Source organism: Pseudoliparis swirei, chromosome 16 (assembly GCF_029220125.1).
Source record: "Pseudoliparis swirei isolate HS2019 ecotype Mariana Trench chromosome 16, NWPU_hadal_v1, whole genome shotgun sequence".
NCBI classification, from domain to species: Eukaryota; Metazoa; Chordata; class Actinopteri; order Perciformes; family Liparidae; genus Pseudoliparis; species Pseudoliparis swirei.
In genome coordinates, this window is record NC_079403.1 from 1,908,304 (window position 1) to 1,925,862 (window position 17,559).

At 45.4% G+C, this 17,559-nt stretch overlaps 1 protein-coding gene across 5 annotated transcripts in view; it reads right to left on the minus strand.

The window, feature by feature from the left end:
* The window catches only part of LOC130206581 (sodium channel protein type 4 subunit alpha-like), a 187,232-nt gene that overhangs the window by 95,874 nt on the left and 73,799 nt on the right, over window positions 1-17,559 (minus strand). For 3 of the 5 annotated variants that reach the window (XM_056434624.1, XM_056434622.1, XM_056434625.1), the window contains exons 7-9: window positions 15,260-15,351; window positions 9,758-10,000; window positions 5,020-5,083 (exon numbers count right to left, since the gene is read on the minus strand). In XM_056434624.1, the coding sequence (XP_056290599.1) occupies window positions 5,020-5,083; window positions 9,758-10,000; window positions 15,260-15,351 (399 nt within the window). Of the gene's footprint in view, window positions 1-5,019; window positions 5,084-9,757; window positions 10,001-15,259; window positions 15,352-16,540; window positions 16,633-17,559 lie in introns of all 5 variants that reach the window. The other 2 variants (XM_056434623.1, XM_056434626.1) reach the window with 2 other exon arrangements.

A 17,559-nucleotide genomic window follows, 5' to 3' on the forward strand; every position in this document is an offset into this window, starting at 1 on the left:
AAGACAGAAGCAATCGATCCCTAGCACTTGGATCTGTAGACGAACAGCGTTTATTATGCATTCTTGTCTGTACATTCTAAATACTACTGTTGAGTCACGGAATGTAATTTAAGGATGTTTTCAGCCGAGAAGTTAGTAGTTTAAGCATCAAATCTGTGGTCGGTTTATCGAGATTCAGCCTAATAAGGATATGCGACGGAGATTTGAGGTCCTGCTCGCGGGACCTTTGAGTTCCGGGCGCCGGGCGCTCAGCGCGCTGTGTGGCCGCCGAGAGAAGCCTGATCTCGGCAGGACTTTTTGAAATGCTCCGCTGGCTCTGACGTCTCCGTAGCGGCTAAACATAAGATATAATTAGGTTTTGGAGGATCTAAAGAGCACAACGAGTTTATTATTTACTAAAAGATAACGTTACGTCAATTTGACTGAGGGTTAAGATTCATAATTTCATATTGTAGCGACCCTGGGTCAGGAAAGCTACGAGACGTTGTATATTTATTATCGTTTATTCGTAGCCTACGCCAAACAACAGTGAACACCGCAACACATTCTACTCCACTGTAAAGTATTTTACAGTGAATAATTGGAGTAAATTCATGCGCAAGAACAGTTGATGTGGTGACGTCACAAGACCAGAAAGACCGTCCTGCGTCCTCGAGAGTCTGGACTCCCAAGACCAGACTCCAAAGACCAGACTCCAAAAGAACACGAGTCTGTACTCAGTGTTCTTGGAATTGATAAACGGCTGAAGTCAAAAAGCTGTCTAGGCTAACTTCTGCTAACGGTGAGCTGAGCGAGTCAACTTCAGCATCATGTGCCAGGCAGAAGTAGTAGAGCACAACACACCAGGTGCATTTCACTCCTCCTGTGACCAATAATGCTTTAGACAGAGGTTCGGACCGCCCCAGCTCATTTGAATATACGGACACGTAAATGTCACACAGAAATAAATGAAGAAATACGTGTGGACACATAAATAGAGAAATAAATAAATGAAGAAATACAGAAATGCAGAAATATATTTATTTAATGATGTCTTGTTGATTTATAACTTATTTATTCATTCCTGTATTTATTTATACATTTATTTAAGCATTTATTTATTTATTTATACATTTATTTATTTATTTATACATTTATTTAAGCATTTATTTATTCATTTATACATTTATTTAAGCATTTATTTATTTATTCTTGTATTTATTCATGCATTCATTTATTTATTTATTTATACTTTAGTCATTTTAAGTCCTCCATACCCGCCGCGCCCCACCCTCCTCCTCCTCCACTTCCTCCTCCGCGCAGTGCTCCTCGCGCCACCAAACGGCTGCACCTCCTTCTCCTCTGACCCGCAGCACCAGACCAACAGGTCATGACGGTGTTTGTCCCCTGACGTTGTTTGGTGATAAATCAACCACAACATTAGCGCTGCTGAAAACATGACGTCAAAACTGGTCCGACGTTTCCTAAAAAAATAAACAAACAAAAACTCACGAAATCCGTGATTTCAAAGCTTTGCAGCTGCTTACTGACGTTAGTTATGTTTAGAGAATAGAGAGAGGGAGAGAGAGGAGAGAGAAGAGAGAGAAGAGAGAGAGAGGAGAAAGAGAGAAGAGAGAGAGGAGAGAGAGAAAAGAGAGAGAGAGGGAGAGAGAGAAGAGAGAGAGGAGAGAAAAGAGAGAGAGATAATTCTTATTCCGTTCTATTTAAGACTGAAAACAACTCTTGTTCAGAGGTCTGGGCTAAATGTGGAAGCGGCCGTATCTGGCCCGCGGGCCTTAGTTTGAGGACCACTGCTCTTGGCTGTTGATGTCTATCAATATCGCTCATTTTGAAAATGACGTCAGAGGGCAATACGGATCTGTATCAGACCAGGAGGAGGGCAATACGTGGCTGGCATGACGACCATTAGCCAATCAGAATGCTTGTACTGTTGTTGCTATATAATAATTCATCTTTATTCATAAAGAACATGTAAGCTAGCTGTCTGATGCTGCCAGAGGAAAAGAGGAAATGCAGGTCGAGGATGTATTGCATCATCCGTGTAATGCTGCTAATGCTTCAACTCTGTCAGAAATTCTTTTTGGCATTTGGTGCCCTTTTTTTTGGTTTGAGCACCTGCCCCCCAAAATGTCTGTGCACGTGCCTGTATGTGTATATTTATAGATATAAATATATATATTCTTATACATATTGACATTGACTGAATGTCAGTAAGAGGAGATCTCTCTCTCTCTCTCTCTCTGTGACAGAAATAGAAGCTAAACTAGCGGCTCGTGGTTAGCATCGTGGCCCGGAGCCAACACTTTGATCACAGTGTGTATGTGTTTGAGTGTGTGTGTGTAGGTGTGTGTGTGTGTGTGTGTGTAGGTGTGAGTGTGTGTGTCGTCATAAGTATTTGGCAAACCAGATCGGCACTCTATACAGTCTGTTATTAATGTAACCAAATAGGTTGATCAAAGTGAAATACACACCTACACACACACACACACACACACACACACACACACACACACAGTTGTGTTTGACCAGCGGCGACCAGCAGCAGAGGAAACGGAGCTCAGTTGGAAATGCCCCTCCCCCCTCCAGGGGTCACGACGGACTCCATTCAGAGCTAAATATTTGTCGACATTGTCAAGAATGATGTGGTCTGCATGTCAAGGTTTGTCATTCCCTTTCAGACTCGTTAACGACTGAAACACGGAGAGACGACGACAAATACATCATCATCATCATAATAATAAATATAATCATATTAATGGTTGAGCTACATCAGTAGCCACAGCTGCCCTGGGGCAGACTGACGGAAGCGTGGCAGCCAATCAGCGCCTACGGCCCCTCCCCCAATCAGCGCCTACGGCCCCTCCCCCGCCACCAACATTCATTCACATCCATACGAACCGGGGTGAGGCTTCGGTGCATGTCTTTATGATGGTGGGGGAAACCGGAGTACCCGGAGGAAACCCACGCAGACACGAGGAGAACATGACGAGAACACGAGGAGAACACGAGGAGAACACGAGGAGAACATGCTCCACACAGAAAGGACCTGGAACGACCGGGACGACCGGGATTCGAACCCAGGGCCTTCTTGCTGTGAGGCCACCGTGCTAATACACAGATACGGAGATACAGACTTCAAGGCCTGATTTGTGATTTTAGAGACGAGCAGAGATGCTGCTGAGGCCGCAGCCCTGGGGTTGAACCTGGGAGGTCAAAGGTCAAAGGTGGAATTGCTTCATTTGAGAATGAAACCACCAACTGAGCTGGACGACGACGTTCACATGTATGAGCTCTCTCTCTCTCTCTCTCTCTCTGTCTCTCTGTCTCTCTCTCTCCCTGTCTGTCTGTCTGTCTCTCTGTCTGTCTCTCTCTCTCTCTCTCTCTCCCTCCCTCACAACTATTTCTCCTTTTAATCTCATCTTCAATTTAGTTCATTTTATTTCCTTTTCATCTCCTTGAACTTCCTACTTTCTTCTCCCTCGTCTCTTCCTCTTCTTCTTCTTTCCTCCCTCCTTCTCTCACATCTCTCCCTCATTATGCCCTCGCTCTATCTTCCTCTCCTTCTGCTCTTCCTTCTGTCTCCTCTAATACCCCTCCGTCCATCTCGTCTCTCATTTATCCTCCTCCTCCTCCACTCCTCCTGACCACAGCTCTGTGTCGCCATGTTTCTCGAGGTCAGCGAGTCTCTTCTTCACGTTGTCATGTCAACGCGTCAGAGAGACAGCACAGTACACATAGTACACATAGTAGTACACAGTACACACAGTAGTACACGGTACACATAGTAGTACACGGTACACATAGTAGTACACATAGTAGTACACGGTACACATAGTAGTACACATTTTAATACACGGTACACCAAGCGTTACGTCGGCCCGCCGGTTGGACGTTTTCCCGTTTGTGACGTAACTCTGTTTTACTCTGGCCGACTGCGACTTGGAACGACGAGTTTGGGGCAGATTGAGTAAATCCAGTCGAGCCAGTAGGGGGCGCTGTCTTTACGTGAAGACCATGTCACGTAAATAACACGTTAAAGAAAGTGATGCAAGAAGTGATCCGTGTCTGGAAGTAACACGAGCCTCTGACTCCGGCTTCAGGCCTCGGCTTCAGGCCTGCACTGAGCATGAGGGTTCGTTTAAGGACTGGAGAGTTTAATCAATAGTTTACAACACAACAGAACACAGAGCGTGGGCGTTTTTTGGGGTCCACATATCGTCACGGTTCTGCCGTGAAGTCACCGTTCTCCTCCCATGGCATCTTTACGTTCAACGAGACCGGAGCAAAAAACGGCCAAAACCCCCAACTTTGGCAAATTATTGTAGCGCCCCCTATTGTTCAAACCACAGGAGATTTTGTGTGCATATTACAGGATGCAATGTGCACATGTGCTGCAAGTTTGGAGCGAATTTTCCCAATAGTCTTGAGCTTATGAGCATTGAAGAACAAGACACGCCCCTAAGAGTTTCATTGGGCCATATAATTTTAACACAATAAGATATTTAAAAACATTTGATTTATAATAGTTCATATCGGTTCAATGATGATCCACAGAAGGTTTGGTGTGAATCCGACCCAGAATGTAGGAGAACTGGCCGATTATGTGTTTTTCACAAAATTGAAAATGGCGGGAAATCTATGAAGGCGGAGCTTAGGGGTCTGAGAGGCTTTTTTGTAGAGCAGGTCCAAGTGGACATGTGTGAACAATTTCAAGTCAATTGGATATTCTGGGTGAGGGGCGTCGCCGGTCAAACTGTGAGGGGGCGCTAGAGAGACATTTTTTTAAACCAAAATGTGACGTCTACATCAAACGTCTAGTTTCATCAAACCTGACCAGCTCGACAAAGTCGGTGCAACAACCACAACAAGTCAAAGCCCATTTACTAAAAGAACCTGATCCCGTCGTCTTCACAACCAAACATCTCCCAGCTGCAACACACCTCACCACTTCGCCACCACACGCACCCTTCAACAGGCTCCGCCCCCAGCTGGGGGGCGTGTCCACAGGAAGCCACTCACCCTGCGTCGCTGCTGTTCCCACAGATCAAAGCGTCCTTGGCTCCTTCCACCTTGTAGAAGTTGTCTGGAGAAACAAGAAGAAACTCTTTAGAGTCCAGTTCAGGAGGCTGGTGCTGGTCCACGTGGATATGAGACCACATGAGACCACATGAGACCTCATGAGACCTCATAAGACCACATGAGACCCCATGAGACCGCAAGAGACCGCAAGAGACCTCATGAGACCACATGAGACCCCATGAGACCGCATGAGACCCCATGAGACCACAAGAGACCTCATGAGACCCGATGAGACCGCAAGAGACCTCATGAGACCGCAAGAGACCTCATGAGACCTCATGAGACCCCATGAGACCGCAAGAGACCGCAAGAGACCTCATGAGACCCCATGAGACCGCAAGAGACCTCATGAGACCCCATGAGACCCCATGAGACCACATGAGACCCTATGAGACCCTATGAGACCGCATGAGACCCCATGAGACTGCAAGAGACCTCATGAGACCTCATGAGACCGCAAGAGACCGCAAGAGACCTCATGAGACCCCATGAGACCGCAAGAGACCCTATGAGACCACATGAGACCCCATGAGACCCTATGAGACCCTATGAGACCGCATGAGACCCCATGAGACCGCAAGAGACCTCATGAGACCTCATGAGACCGCAAGAGACCGCAAGAGACCTCATGAGACCCCATGAGACCGCAAGAGACTGCAAGAGACCCCATGAGACCGCAAGAGACCGCAAGAGACCTCATGAGACCCCATGAGACCGCAAGAGACCTCATGAGACCCCATGAGACCGCAAGAGACCGCAAGAGACCTCATGAGACCCCATGAGACCGCAAGAGACCTCATGAGACCTCATGAGACCCCATGAGACCACATGAGACCGCAAGAGACCTCATGAGACCCCATGAGACCTCATGAGACCTCATAAGACCACATGAGACCCCATGAGACCCCATGAGACCTCATAAGACCACATGAGACCCCATGAGACCACATGAGACCGCAAGAGACCTCATGAGACCCCATGAGACCTCATTAGACCGCAAGAGACCTCATGAGACCACATGAGACCTCATAAGACCACATGAGACCTCATAAGACCACATGAGACCACATGAGACCGCAAGAGACCTCATGAGACCCCATGAGACCTCATGAGACCTCATAAGACCACATGAGACCACATGAGACCGCAAGAGACCTCATGAGACCTCATTAGACCACAAGAGATCTCATGAGACCACATGAGACCTCATGAGACCTCATAAGACCACATGAGACCCCATAAGACCGCAAGAGACCTCATGAGACCCCATGAGACCTCATGAGACCTCATTAGACTGCAAGAGACCGCAAGAGACCCCATGAGACCCTATGAAACCCCATGAGACCGCAAGAGACCCGATGAGACCCCATGAGACCCCATGAGACCCCATTATTTAGTATATAATGTAACACGAACCACTTTACATCTGACCTCAGACCAGCTCTGAGGCATTAACCCTTTACAACTGACCTCAGACCAGCTCTAAGGCATTAACCCTTTACATCTGACCTCAGACCAGCTCTGAGGCATTAACCCTTTACATCTGACCTCAGACCAGCTCTAAGGCATTAACCCTTTACATCTGACCTCAGACCAGCTCTGAGGCATTAACCCTTTACAACTGACCTCAGACCAGCTCTGAGGCATTAACCCTTTACATCTGACCTCAGACCAGCTCTGAGGCATTAACCCTTTACATCTGACCTCAGACCAGCTCTAAGGCATTAACCCTTTACATCTGACCTCAGACCAGCTCTGAGGCATTAACCCTTACAACTGACCTCAGACCAGCTCTGAGGCATTAACCTTTACATCTGACCTCAGACCAGCTCTGAGGCATTAACCCTTTACATCTGACCTCAGACCAGCTCTAAGGCATTAACCCTTTACATCTGACCTCAGACCAGCTCTGAGGCATTAACCCTTTACATCTGACCTCAGACCAGCTCTAAGGCATTAACCCTTTACATCTGACCTCAGACCAGCTCTGAGGCATTAACCCTTTACATCTGACCTCAGACCAGCTCTAAGGCATTAACCCTTTACATCTGACCTCAGACCAGCTCTAAGGCATTAACCCTTTACATCTGACCTCAGACCAGCTCTAAGGCATTAACCCTTTACATCTGACCTCAGACCAGCTCTGAGGCATTAACCCTTTACATCTGACCTCAGACCAGCTCTAAGGCATTAACCCTTTACATCTGACCTCAGACCAGCTCTAAGGCATTAACCCTTTACATCTGACCTCAGACCAGCTCTAAGGCATTAACCCTTTACATCTGACCTCAGACCAGCTCTGAGGCCTCTCAGGTTGTGTTGTGGTTTGCGGCTCTAATATGTTTAATAAATAAAACTATTGTTTATCCTGTGTTGATCAAGCGTTCACATGAGTGTTCTGGAGGATGACGATCAGCACATGTGTGATACCATAACGCCTCATTTGCATATTCCAACTCAAGCTTGAGGAGAGCTTTAATGTCAGCAATCAGCTGGTGACTTTAAACGCTTTGCTCTTTCCACCTGGAGCGTCACGCCGCGTCCACCTGCTCCCCGAGAGGCGCCCACGAGGATGATGGGAAATGTTTAGGAGGTCGTTCACATTGATCGAGGGGGGGGGGGGGGGGGACTCGCCGGCTCTCTGGTTTCACGGCAGCTTTTAGGGGTCGATACGGGAGCCCGCGGGGGACATTTGTTTGACGTGATGGAGGGCGACGCCCACTGGAGATGAATAAATAGAACGGTGCATTAGGGAAGGAGAAACCCGGAAACTGTCTCTTTGAAGTTGTGTTGTGTCTTTTTGCGGTTGTTCTGTCTCTCTTTGAAGTTGTTTTGTGTCTCTTTGTAGTCATTGTGTGTCTCTTTGTAGTTGTTTTGTGTCTCTTTGTAGTTGTTTTGTGTTTCTTTGTAGTCGTTTGTGTCTCTTTGTAGTTGTTTTGTGTCTCTTTGTAGTCGTTGTGTGTCTCTTTGTAGTTGTTTTGTGTCTCTTTGTAGTCGTTGTGTGTCTCTTTGTAGTTGTGTTGTGTCTCTTTGTAGTTGTTCTGTGTCTCTTTGTGGTTGTTCTGTGTCTCTTTGTGGCTGTTCTGTGTCTCTTTGTAGTTGTTTTGTGTCTCTTTGTAGTTGGTCTGTGTCTCTTTGTGGTTGTTCTGTTTGTCTTTGTAGTCGTTCTGTGTCTCTTTGTAGTTCTTATTTGTCTCTTTGTAGTTGTTTTGTGTCTCTTTGTAGTTGTGTATCTTTGTAGTTGTTTTGTGTCTCTTTGAAGTTGTGTTGTGTCTCTTTGTGGTTGTTCTGTGTCTCTTTGTGGCTGTTCTGTGTCTCTTTGTAGTTGTGTCTCTTTGTAGTTGTGTTGTGTCTCTTTGAAGTTGTGTTGTGTCTCTTTGTGGCTGTTCTGTGTCTCTTTGTAGTTGTGTCTCTTTGTAGTTGTTTTGTGTCTCTTTGAAGTTGTGTTGTGTCTCTTTGTGGCTGTTCTGTGTCTCTTTGTAGTTGTGTATCTTTGTAGTTGTTTTGTGTCTGTTTGAAGTTGTGTCTCTTTGTAGTTGTTCTGTGTCTCGTTTTGGTTCTTCTGTGTCTCTTTGTGGTTGTTCTGTGTCTCTTTGTAGTTCTTATTTGTCTCTTTGTGGTTGTTTTGTATCTTTGTTTTAATAACCTCATTGTGTTCACCATCTTCAGTGGTAACCATGTTGACATGACCTAACAGAGGAGTAAACAACATGGCGGAGGAGTAAACAACTTGGCTGCCGTGGTTACAGAAGAAACAATCTCATGAAGGAAGGAAGGATCAATATTGGAACATGTGGAGCTTCATCTGACAGCAGAGCTCAGTGTTTCCTCTACCCTGACCTCGAGCTGTGTGTGTGTGTGTGTGACTGACATGAAAAATCCAATAGTGTACATACCAACTGACCTCACATGACCTCTGTGTGTGTGTGTGTGTGTGTGTGTGTGTGTGTGTGTGTGTGTGTGTGTGTGTGTGTGTGTGTGTGTGTTTGGTCTGGCATGTTATGTGTTTCTGGTAAATTGTCCAGCTGAACTGCCCGTACACACACACACACACGTGACAACCTTGTTCTGCCGTCAATAAAGACACACACACACACACACACTTAGACCTACCCGGTCCTGTAGGAACAAAGGGTTCCCGACAGAGTCGAGAGGTTTCTAGACCTTAGCCCTGTGGGGGTCTCTGGGAAACCCTCCAGTGGTTCTGGGATGGAACGGTTCTAAATAAAACTTCCGGACTGGGTTCTAGGTTTTTAGCGTTTCTGTAAAGCTCCAGGTAGAACCCTCTGAGAGGATTCCTGGGGGATCCTTGTGAAAGGGTTCTACCTGGAGCCACAGAACCTCCTCTGGTTCTCGTGAGCACCTTTATTCCTGAACCCAGCCGACCAATAGGAAACCTCCCTGAACGGCATTACTGACATTTCTAGAGTAGAGGACGAAGGACTGAAAGAGAACCAGAGAGGGCCAGAACCGAGTGGAACCACGAGGACCTCAACCCCTGCTTTACGACCTGGTCTAGAAGTCCTGGTCCCACCCTACAGAACCTCTGGAACCGGACCCCCCGCCGCGGTGGGTCAGACACAGGACCTCCCCCCAGGAGCCCGGTGTTCCGGCCCCATTAGACGCCTACAGGCCAGAGTGCCCGGTCTCTGTGCGGACCCGATTGGTCGGTTCTCACCCTCGTGGTTGACGAACTCCTTGAGGGAGGCCCAGGTCCTGTTGTTGCAGTGGAAGCTGGCGTTGGCCGGCAGGCTGCCATTGACGCAGTGCGCCGCGCTGCGGACGCACTTCTGCCGCAGGTTTCCCATGAAGAGCTGCAGGCCGATGAGCGCGAACACGCTCAGGCAGAACACGGTGAGGATCATCACGTCGGCCAGCTTCTTCACCGACTGGATCAGGGCGCCCACGATGGTCTTCAGGCCTGCCGGACCGCCGGGGGGAGGGGGGTGCAGACGGGGTTAGTCACCACGCTGGGTCTCATCGTGACCTCTCATTGAGAACAGAAGAATAATTCAAATTGTGTACATTTTTATCCGTGAAAAACAAGCAGCTAATTTGAGTGAAAAGTCACAAATCGACCCGCTTTAAAGGAACAGTACGCCCAAAACTCCACGAGTCCGTCGTCGCCTCCCGAGGCTGCGCTGTCCCTGAAGAGGTCTCGTCTACCGGCTGCAGCGGCGTCCGCCACATCGGAGCTGGAGGGTGGAGTCTGATTGACGGGTGGTTCCATCCAATCAGCGGCCACGTAAGTTCCCGCCTTTTCTTTTTTTTAAACGGTTTCCAAATTACGCTTCTCAGATGGTTCTGTGTCTCAAAATGTTAGCCGGTTCAGGCTAGCTACGAGACCTTAGAAGATACATAAGCATAAACAACAGATGATTCTTTGTTTGACAATATCTTAGAGGAAATAGTTGTCGAGCGAACAATCAGATTGAACCTCTCAAGACGCTTTATTCCCTTTTTTGCCGTCTTTTGTTCTTCCTTCAAACCCGTTCACTGAGAGATGCTTTCCTTTTAATTCTATAATTGGTCATGGATCCCAAAAAAACATGTCAACATACGTGGCCGGTGATTGGATGAACCATCTGCCAATCAAACTCTTTCATCATCAGGAGAAGAGAAAGAAAAACAGATTTTCCACGTGTTGTTGTTTACTCTTCTCTCAATGAAAGAAATCCTCCTGCAGCGTCTTCTACGCAACCTGTTCAGGAGCCGCCATTGTTGTTACACCTAAGCCCCGCCCCCAGCTGCTCCCCATTGGACCTAACCCACAAACAGATTATTTGTGCAGAGCAACTCGTTAACGGGGCGTTCCAGAGAAGAACAGATCCTTCTGGGACCGCGTGAGCCGAGGGAGGCGAGTAACAATCACACACCGGCAAGATGGCCGCCTTCTTCAAGCTACATCTCGGAGCCGCGTCCGAAAGATTTTAGGCAAAACCCCGAAAAAATAATTTAAACCGACAAATTTGCAAAGTCGTGGTGAGACGGGTTGTCAGGATAAAAAGGGCGGCCATCTTGAAGAGCCATAGAAACAAATCACAAAATAACGTTAAAAAGGCGTCGTGCAGAAAATATAAATATACAAATAAATCTGTAAAAAGAAAAGTCACCGTGATGAACAACAACAAAGAACAACAACAACAAAGAACAACAAGCATGAACCAACACTGAGAACACAGAGAGACTGTCCGTTAGCTAGTGAACGGCTAACGTGGTTTGTTACGGTAACGACCGTGTAGCCACCGGGCCCCGTAGCCACTGAGCCACCGGGCCCCGTAACCACCGGGCCCCGTAGCCACCGGGCCCCGTAACCACCGGGCCCCGTAGCCACCGGGCCCCGTAGCCACCGGGCCCCGTAACCACCGGGCCCCGTAACCACCGGGCCCCGTAGCCATTAGCGCTGCATGCTAACGTGCGCGGCGGAGACATGCAGAGGCGAGCCGGCAGACTTCAAGAAATAGTTTCCTGTTTTTAATTATTATTTATGTAAATGAATCTCTCCTCTGATGTCCTCACCTAGTGTACTACCTTCATGAACTGTGTACTACCTTCAAGAACTGTGTACTACCTTCAAGAACTGTGTACTACCTTCATGAACTGTGTACTACCTTCAAGAACTGTGTACTACCTTCAAGAACTGTGTACTACCTTCAAGAACTGTGTACTACCTTCATGAACTGTGTACTACCTTCAAGAACTGTGTACTACTTTCAAGAACTGTGTACTACCTTCAAGAACTGTGTACTACCTTCAAGAACTGTGTACTACTTTCAAGAACTGTGTACTACCTTCAAGAACTGTGTACTACCTTCATGAACTGTGTACTACCTGCATGTACTGTGTACTACCTTCAAGAACTGTGTACTACTTTCAAGAACTGTGTACTGCCTTCAAGAACTGTGTACTGCCTTCAAGAACTGTGTACTACCTTCATGAACTGTGTACTACCTGCATGTACTGTGTACTACCTTCAAGAACTGTGTACTACTTTCAAGAACTGTGTACTGCCTTCAAGAACTGTGTACTACCTTCATGAACTGTGTACTACCTTCATGTACTGTGTACTACCTTCAAGAACTGTGTACTACCTTCAAGAACTGTGTACTACCTTCAAGAACTGTGTACTACCTTCATGAACTGTGTACTACCTTCATGTACTGTGTACTGCCTTCAAGAACTGTGTACTACCTTCATGAACTGTGTACTACCTTCATGAACTGTGTACTACCTTCATGTACTGTGTACTACCTTCATGTACTGTGTACTGCCTTCAAGAACTGTGTACTACCTTCAAGAACTGTGTACTACCTTCATGAACTGTGTACTACCTTCATGTACTGTGTACTACCTTCATGTACTATGTACTGCCTTCAAGAACTGTGTACTACCTTCAAGAACTGTGTACTGCCTTCAAGAACTGTGTACTGCCTTCATGAACTGTGTACTACCTTCATGAACTGTGTACTACCTTCAAAAACTGTGTTCTACCTTCAAGAACTGTGTTCTACCTTCATGAACTGTGTACTAACTTCATGAACTGTGTACTACCTTCATGAACTGTGTACTACCTTCATGAACTGTGTACTACCTTCATGAACTGTGTACTACCTTCAAGAACTGTGTTCTACCTTCATGAACTGTGTACTACCTTCATGTACTGTGTACTACCTTCATGTACTGTGTACTACCTTCATGAACTGTGTACTACCTTCATGAACTGTGTACTACCTTCATGAACTGTGTACTACCTTCATGTACTGTGTACTACCTTCATGTACTGTGTACTACCTTCATGAACTGTGTACTACCTTCATGAACTGTGTACTACCTTCATGAACTGTGTACTCCCTTCAAGAACTGTGTTCTACCTTCAAGAACTGTGTTCTACCTTCATGAACTGTGTACTACCTTCATGTACTGTGTACTACCTTCATGTACTATGTACTGCCTTCAAGAACTGTGTTCTACCTTCATGAACTGTGTACTACCTTCATGAACTGTGTACTACCTTCAAGAACTGTGTACTACCTTCATGAACTGTGTACTACCTTCATGAACTGTGTACTACCTTCAAGAACTGTGTACTACCTTCATGAACTGTGTACTACCTTCATGAACTGTGTTCTACCTTCAAGAACTGTGTTCTACCTTCATGAACTGTGTACTAACTTCATGAACTGTGTACTACCTTCATGAACTGTGTACTACCTTCAAGAACTGTGTTCTACCTTCAAGAACTGTGTTCTACCTTCATGAACTGTGTACTACCTTCAAGAACTGTGTACTACCTTCATGAACTGTGTACTACCTTCATGAACTGTGTACTACCTTCATGAACTGTGTACTACCTTCATGTACTGTGTACTACCTTCATGAACTGTGTACTACCTTCAAGAACTGTGTACTACATGCATCTGTCTTTCTTTCTTCTTCTCCTTCTAATTATTATTATGTTTGTTTTGTTTGTTTTTTGTTGTTGTTTTTTATTTATTTTTTTCTTCTTCTTTTCCAGAAATACTCTGACTTTATGATGTTGTGTCCATTGTTTTGTCGTCTGCATTGTTTATTGTCCTCTAGGTGTTATGTCTATGTATTGTCTTTTGTCTTTAAATAAAATAATTTTAAAAAATAAAAAAATAAAAAAGAACTGTGTACTACCTGCATGTACTGTGTACAACCTTCATGAACTGTGTACTACCTTCAAGAACTGTGTTCTACCTTCAAGAACTGTGTTCTACCTTCAAGAACTGTGTTCTACCTTCATGAACTGTGTACTAACTTCATGAACTGTGTACTACCTTCATGAACTGTGTACTACCTTCAAGAACTGTGTTCTACCTTCAAGAACTGTGTTCTACCTTCATGTACTGTGTACTACCTTCATGAACTGTGTACTACCTTCATGTACTACCTTCATGAACTGTGTACTAACTTCATGAACTGTGTACTACCTTCATGTACTACCTTCATGAACTGTGTACTACCTTCATGAACTGTGTACTAACTTCATGAACTGTGTACTACCTTCATGAACTGTGTACTCCCTTCAAGAACTGTGTTCTACCTTCAAGAACTGTGTTCTACCTTCATGAACTGTGTTCTACCTTCATGAACTGTGTTCTACCTTCATGAACTGTGTACTACCTTCATGTACTGTGTACTACCTTCATGAACTGTGTTCTACCTTCATGAACTGTGTACTACCTTCATGTACTGTGTACTACCTTCATGTACTGTGTACTACCTTCATGAACTGTGTACTACCTTCATGAACTGTGTACTACCTTCATGTACTGTGTACTACCTTCATGAACTGTGTACTACCTTCATGTACTGTGTACTACCTTCATGTACACACCCCGGCACGTTCGCTCCGCTCTGCAACAGCCAATCGACTTGTGACTACTGCACCTCGAGCTAATCACTCGAAATCCAGACTGTTTGCTGTCCTGGCTCCTCAGTGGTGGAACGAGCTCCCCACTGACATCAGGACAGCAGAAAGTCTCTACATCTTCCGTCGGAGACTGAAAACACACCTTTTCCGACTATATCTGGATTAAAACACAGATTAGCACTTCAGTGGCACTTAGATAGCACTTACTTATGGTACTTTTGTAGTTCGACTATGTTGAGGAAATGTTACTTCCTGTATTCTTGTTGTTCTTAGTTTGTACTCTAGGTTGAAATGCACTTATTGTAAGTCGCTTTGGATAAAAGCGTCTGCTAAATGACATGTAATGTAATGTAATGAACTGTGTACTACCTTCATGTACTGTGTACTACCTTCATGAACTGTGTACTACCTTCATGAACTGTGTACTACCTTCATGTACTGTGTACTACCTTCATGAACTGTGTACTACCTTCATGTACTACCTTCATGAACTGTGTACTAACTTCATGAACTGTGTACTACCTTCATGTACTACCTTCATGAACTGTGTACTACCTTCATGAACTGTGTACTAACTTCATGAACTGTGTACTACCTTCATGAACTGTGTACTGCCTTCAAGAACTGTGTACTACCTTCATGTACTCTGTACTACCTTTCTACACCCTATACTACCTGTGTGTACTCTCTATACTGTGTGTGTGTGTGTGTGCAGGATGAGACTCCTCCTCACACACTCCTGCCTCCTGCCTCCTGCCTCCTCGGCCGTCAGGGCGTCCTCACCTGGGATGACTGAGATGGTTTTGAGCGCCCGCAGCACCCTGAACGTCCTCAAGGCGGACACATTACCCAGGTCCACAAACTCAGTCACATATCTGCAGCGGGCCGGGACACAACACACACACACACACAACACACACACAACACACACACACACACACACACACACACAGAAGGGCGTGACTACACTGAGCAACAGAGAGCCGAAACAGAGGAACAGAAACGTGGAAAGGAGAGAGAGAGAGAGAGAGAGAGACAGAGAGAGAAAGAGAGAAAGAGAGAAAGAAAGAGAGAGAGAGAGAGGGTCAATCTGGAGCGGTTTGAGGCGAGGGGGAGGAGTCAGACGGTGGAAGCTGCTCACGTGAACTTCTCGTCTTCGTCTTTCGTTGTTTTACTTTTGTCGTCAAATGTGTTTTGTGGGGAGTTCAGAAGCGATTAAATTAATTATTATCTTTGTCATCAAGTTAAAGTTTAAAAGACATAAATGTATTTTATTACAACATTAATCTTGTGGCGTCACGTTGAATGTTATATTAAATTAGCATTCGTAGGTTAGCGCCCCAAATCACACACACATATGTATATATACAATATCTAGCTAACGTTTACCGTAGTCGAGAGGGTAACGTCTTTGTTTTGAAGACTAATTTAATCCATTAAAGTGTATCTTTCTACAGAAGCCCAGAAGGGACAAACCAGGCTGTGGTGCTAGAGAAAGACATTCTGCAACCTCACCACTAGATGGCACTAAATCTGTCACACTGTCCCTTTAAAACAGAAAGTTACGCTGCATAAAAACCCAGCAAAGATAAATCTGGTGGCTGGATTATCGTTAGCTGGATTATCGTTAGCTGAATTATCGTTAGCTGGATTTGCATTAACTGGATTAGTGTTAGTTGGATTAGCGTTAGCTGGTTAGCATTAACTGGATTAGTGTTAGCTGGATTATCGTTAGCTGGATTAGCATTAACTGGATTAGTGTTAGTTGGATTAGCGTTAGCTGGTTAGCATTAACTGGATTAGTGTTAGCTGGATTAGCGTTAGCTGGTTAGCAGTTCCTGTGTTCAGCTTTTACGCGTCTGACTTTTCCTTCTCTGCTGTCTGTTACAAATCACGTGATTACACCGGTGACACCTGATTGGACGGAGAGTGGAAAGTGGGCGGGGCTTGTGCTGCAAGACACGGCAGACATAGGACGAACAAGAGAGGACGACGTGACGACGTTGAGTGTTTGTTGTTGCTGGTTTGGGTCCCCGTCGCCCCCTGGTGGTGGGGAGGCCTTACCTGGGATGACTGAGATAGTTTTCAGGGCTCTCAGCACTCTAAAGGTTCTCAGCGCCTGCAGGTTCCCTACTTTGATAAACTCTGTTAACAGCCTGCAGGGGGCAGTGTGGGCGGGTGTCAACATACAAACGAAAGAAGAAAAAAAACATAACAAAGTCTGAAAATACTGTGGGATTAAAAAATAAATAAATGTGAGTACAAACCCGTTGATCTACTATAAAACAAGCAGGAAGTTGTTTTATCCAAAGAAATAAAAAACCTGTTTCACCATGTTTTCTTTGCATGTTAATGCAACGTTTGAGATTGATAACGTGACGTTTGAACTTTTGCACACATCGACTTTTATTTCATTATAAACGACGCTTGACGAAGAGTTCGGCCTGCAGCTTGTGAGGCACGACAGAAACAACCATGACTTTAGTTTCATGTGAGAGCTCAACAAAGCTTTTGGGGTCGAGAGAAATTCTTAAAACGTCATCTCCATAGCAACCCCTGACTCCGTGTCATGCGTTTGCTGTGGATGAAAAGGTCAAAATAACTACATCAAAATTCAGATTGGTCAAACAGAGTGAATGTGGTCGGCTTCATCTGCAGCGTGACAAGCTAGCTACTTTTACGTTTGGCTCGATTCGAGCTACGCTAACGCTAACCACTGTTGTATCGGAGTATTGCGCAATACGAATCGCTCAAAGTTAGTTAGTTTTGTTAATTGGTGTTTTAACCGATGGCTGGGTTGTGTTATCAGAGCTGCGTTAGCCGCTATATTAAATATAAAGAGTTTATTTATAACTGTTTGATTCAACCTGAAACTAAAAAGTAATTCATATGTATAACAATAATTTCATTTAATAATTTTAACAAACAAAAGGGTGCCAGAACCAACACTACCACTTTAGTCCACAGGGGGCAGCAGAACCATCACTACCACTTTAGTCCACAGGGGGCGCTAGAACCATCACTACCACTTTAGTCCACAGGGGGCGCCAGAACCATCACTACCACTTTAGTCCACAGGGGGC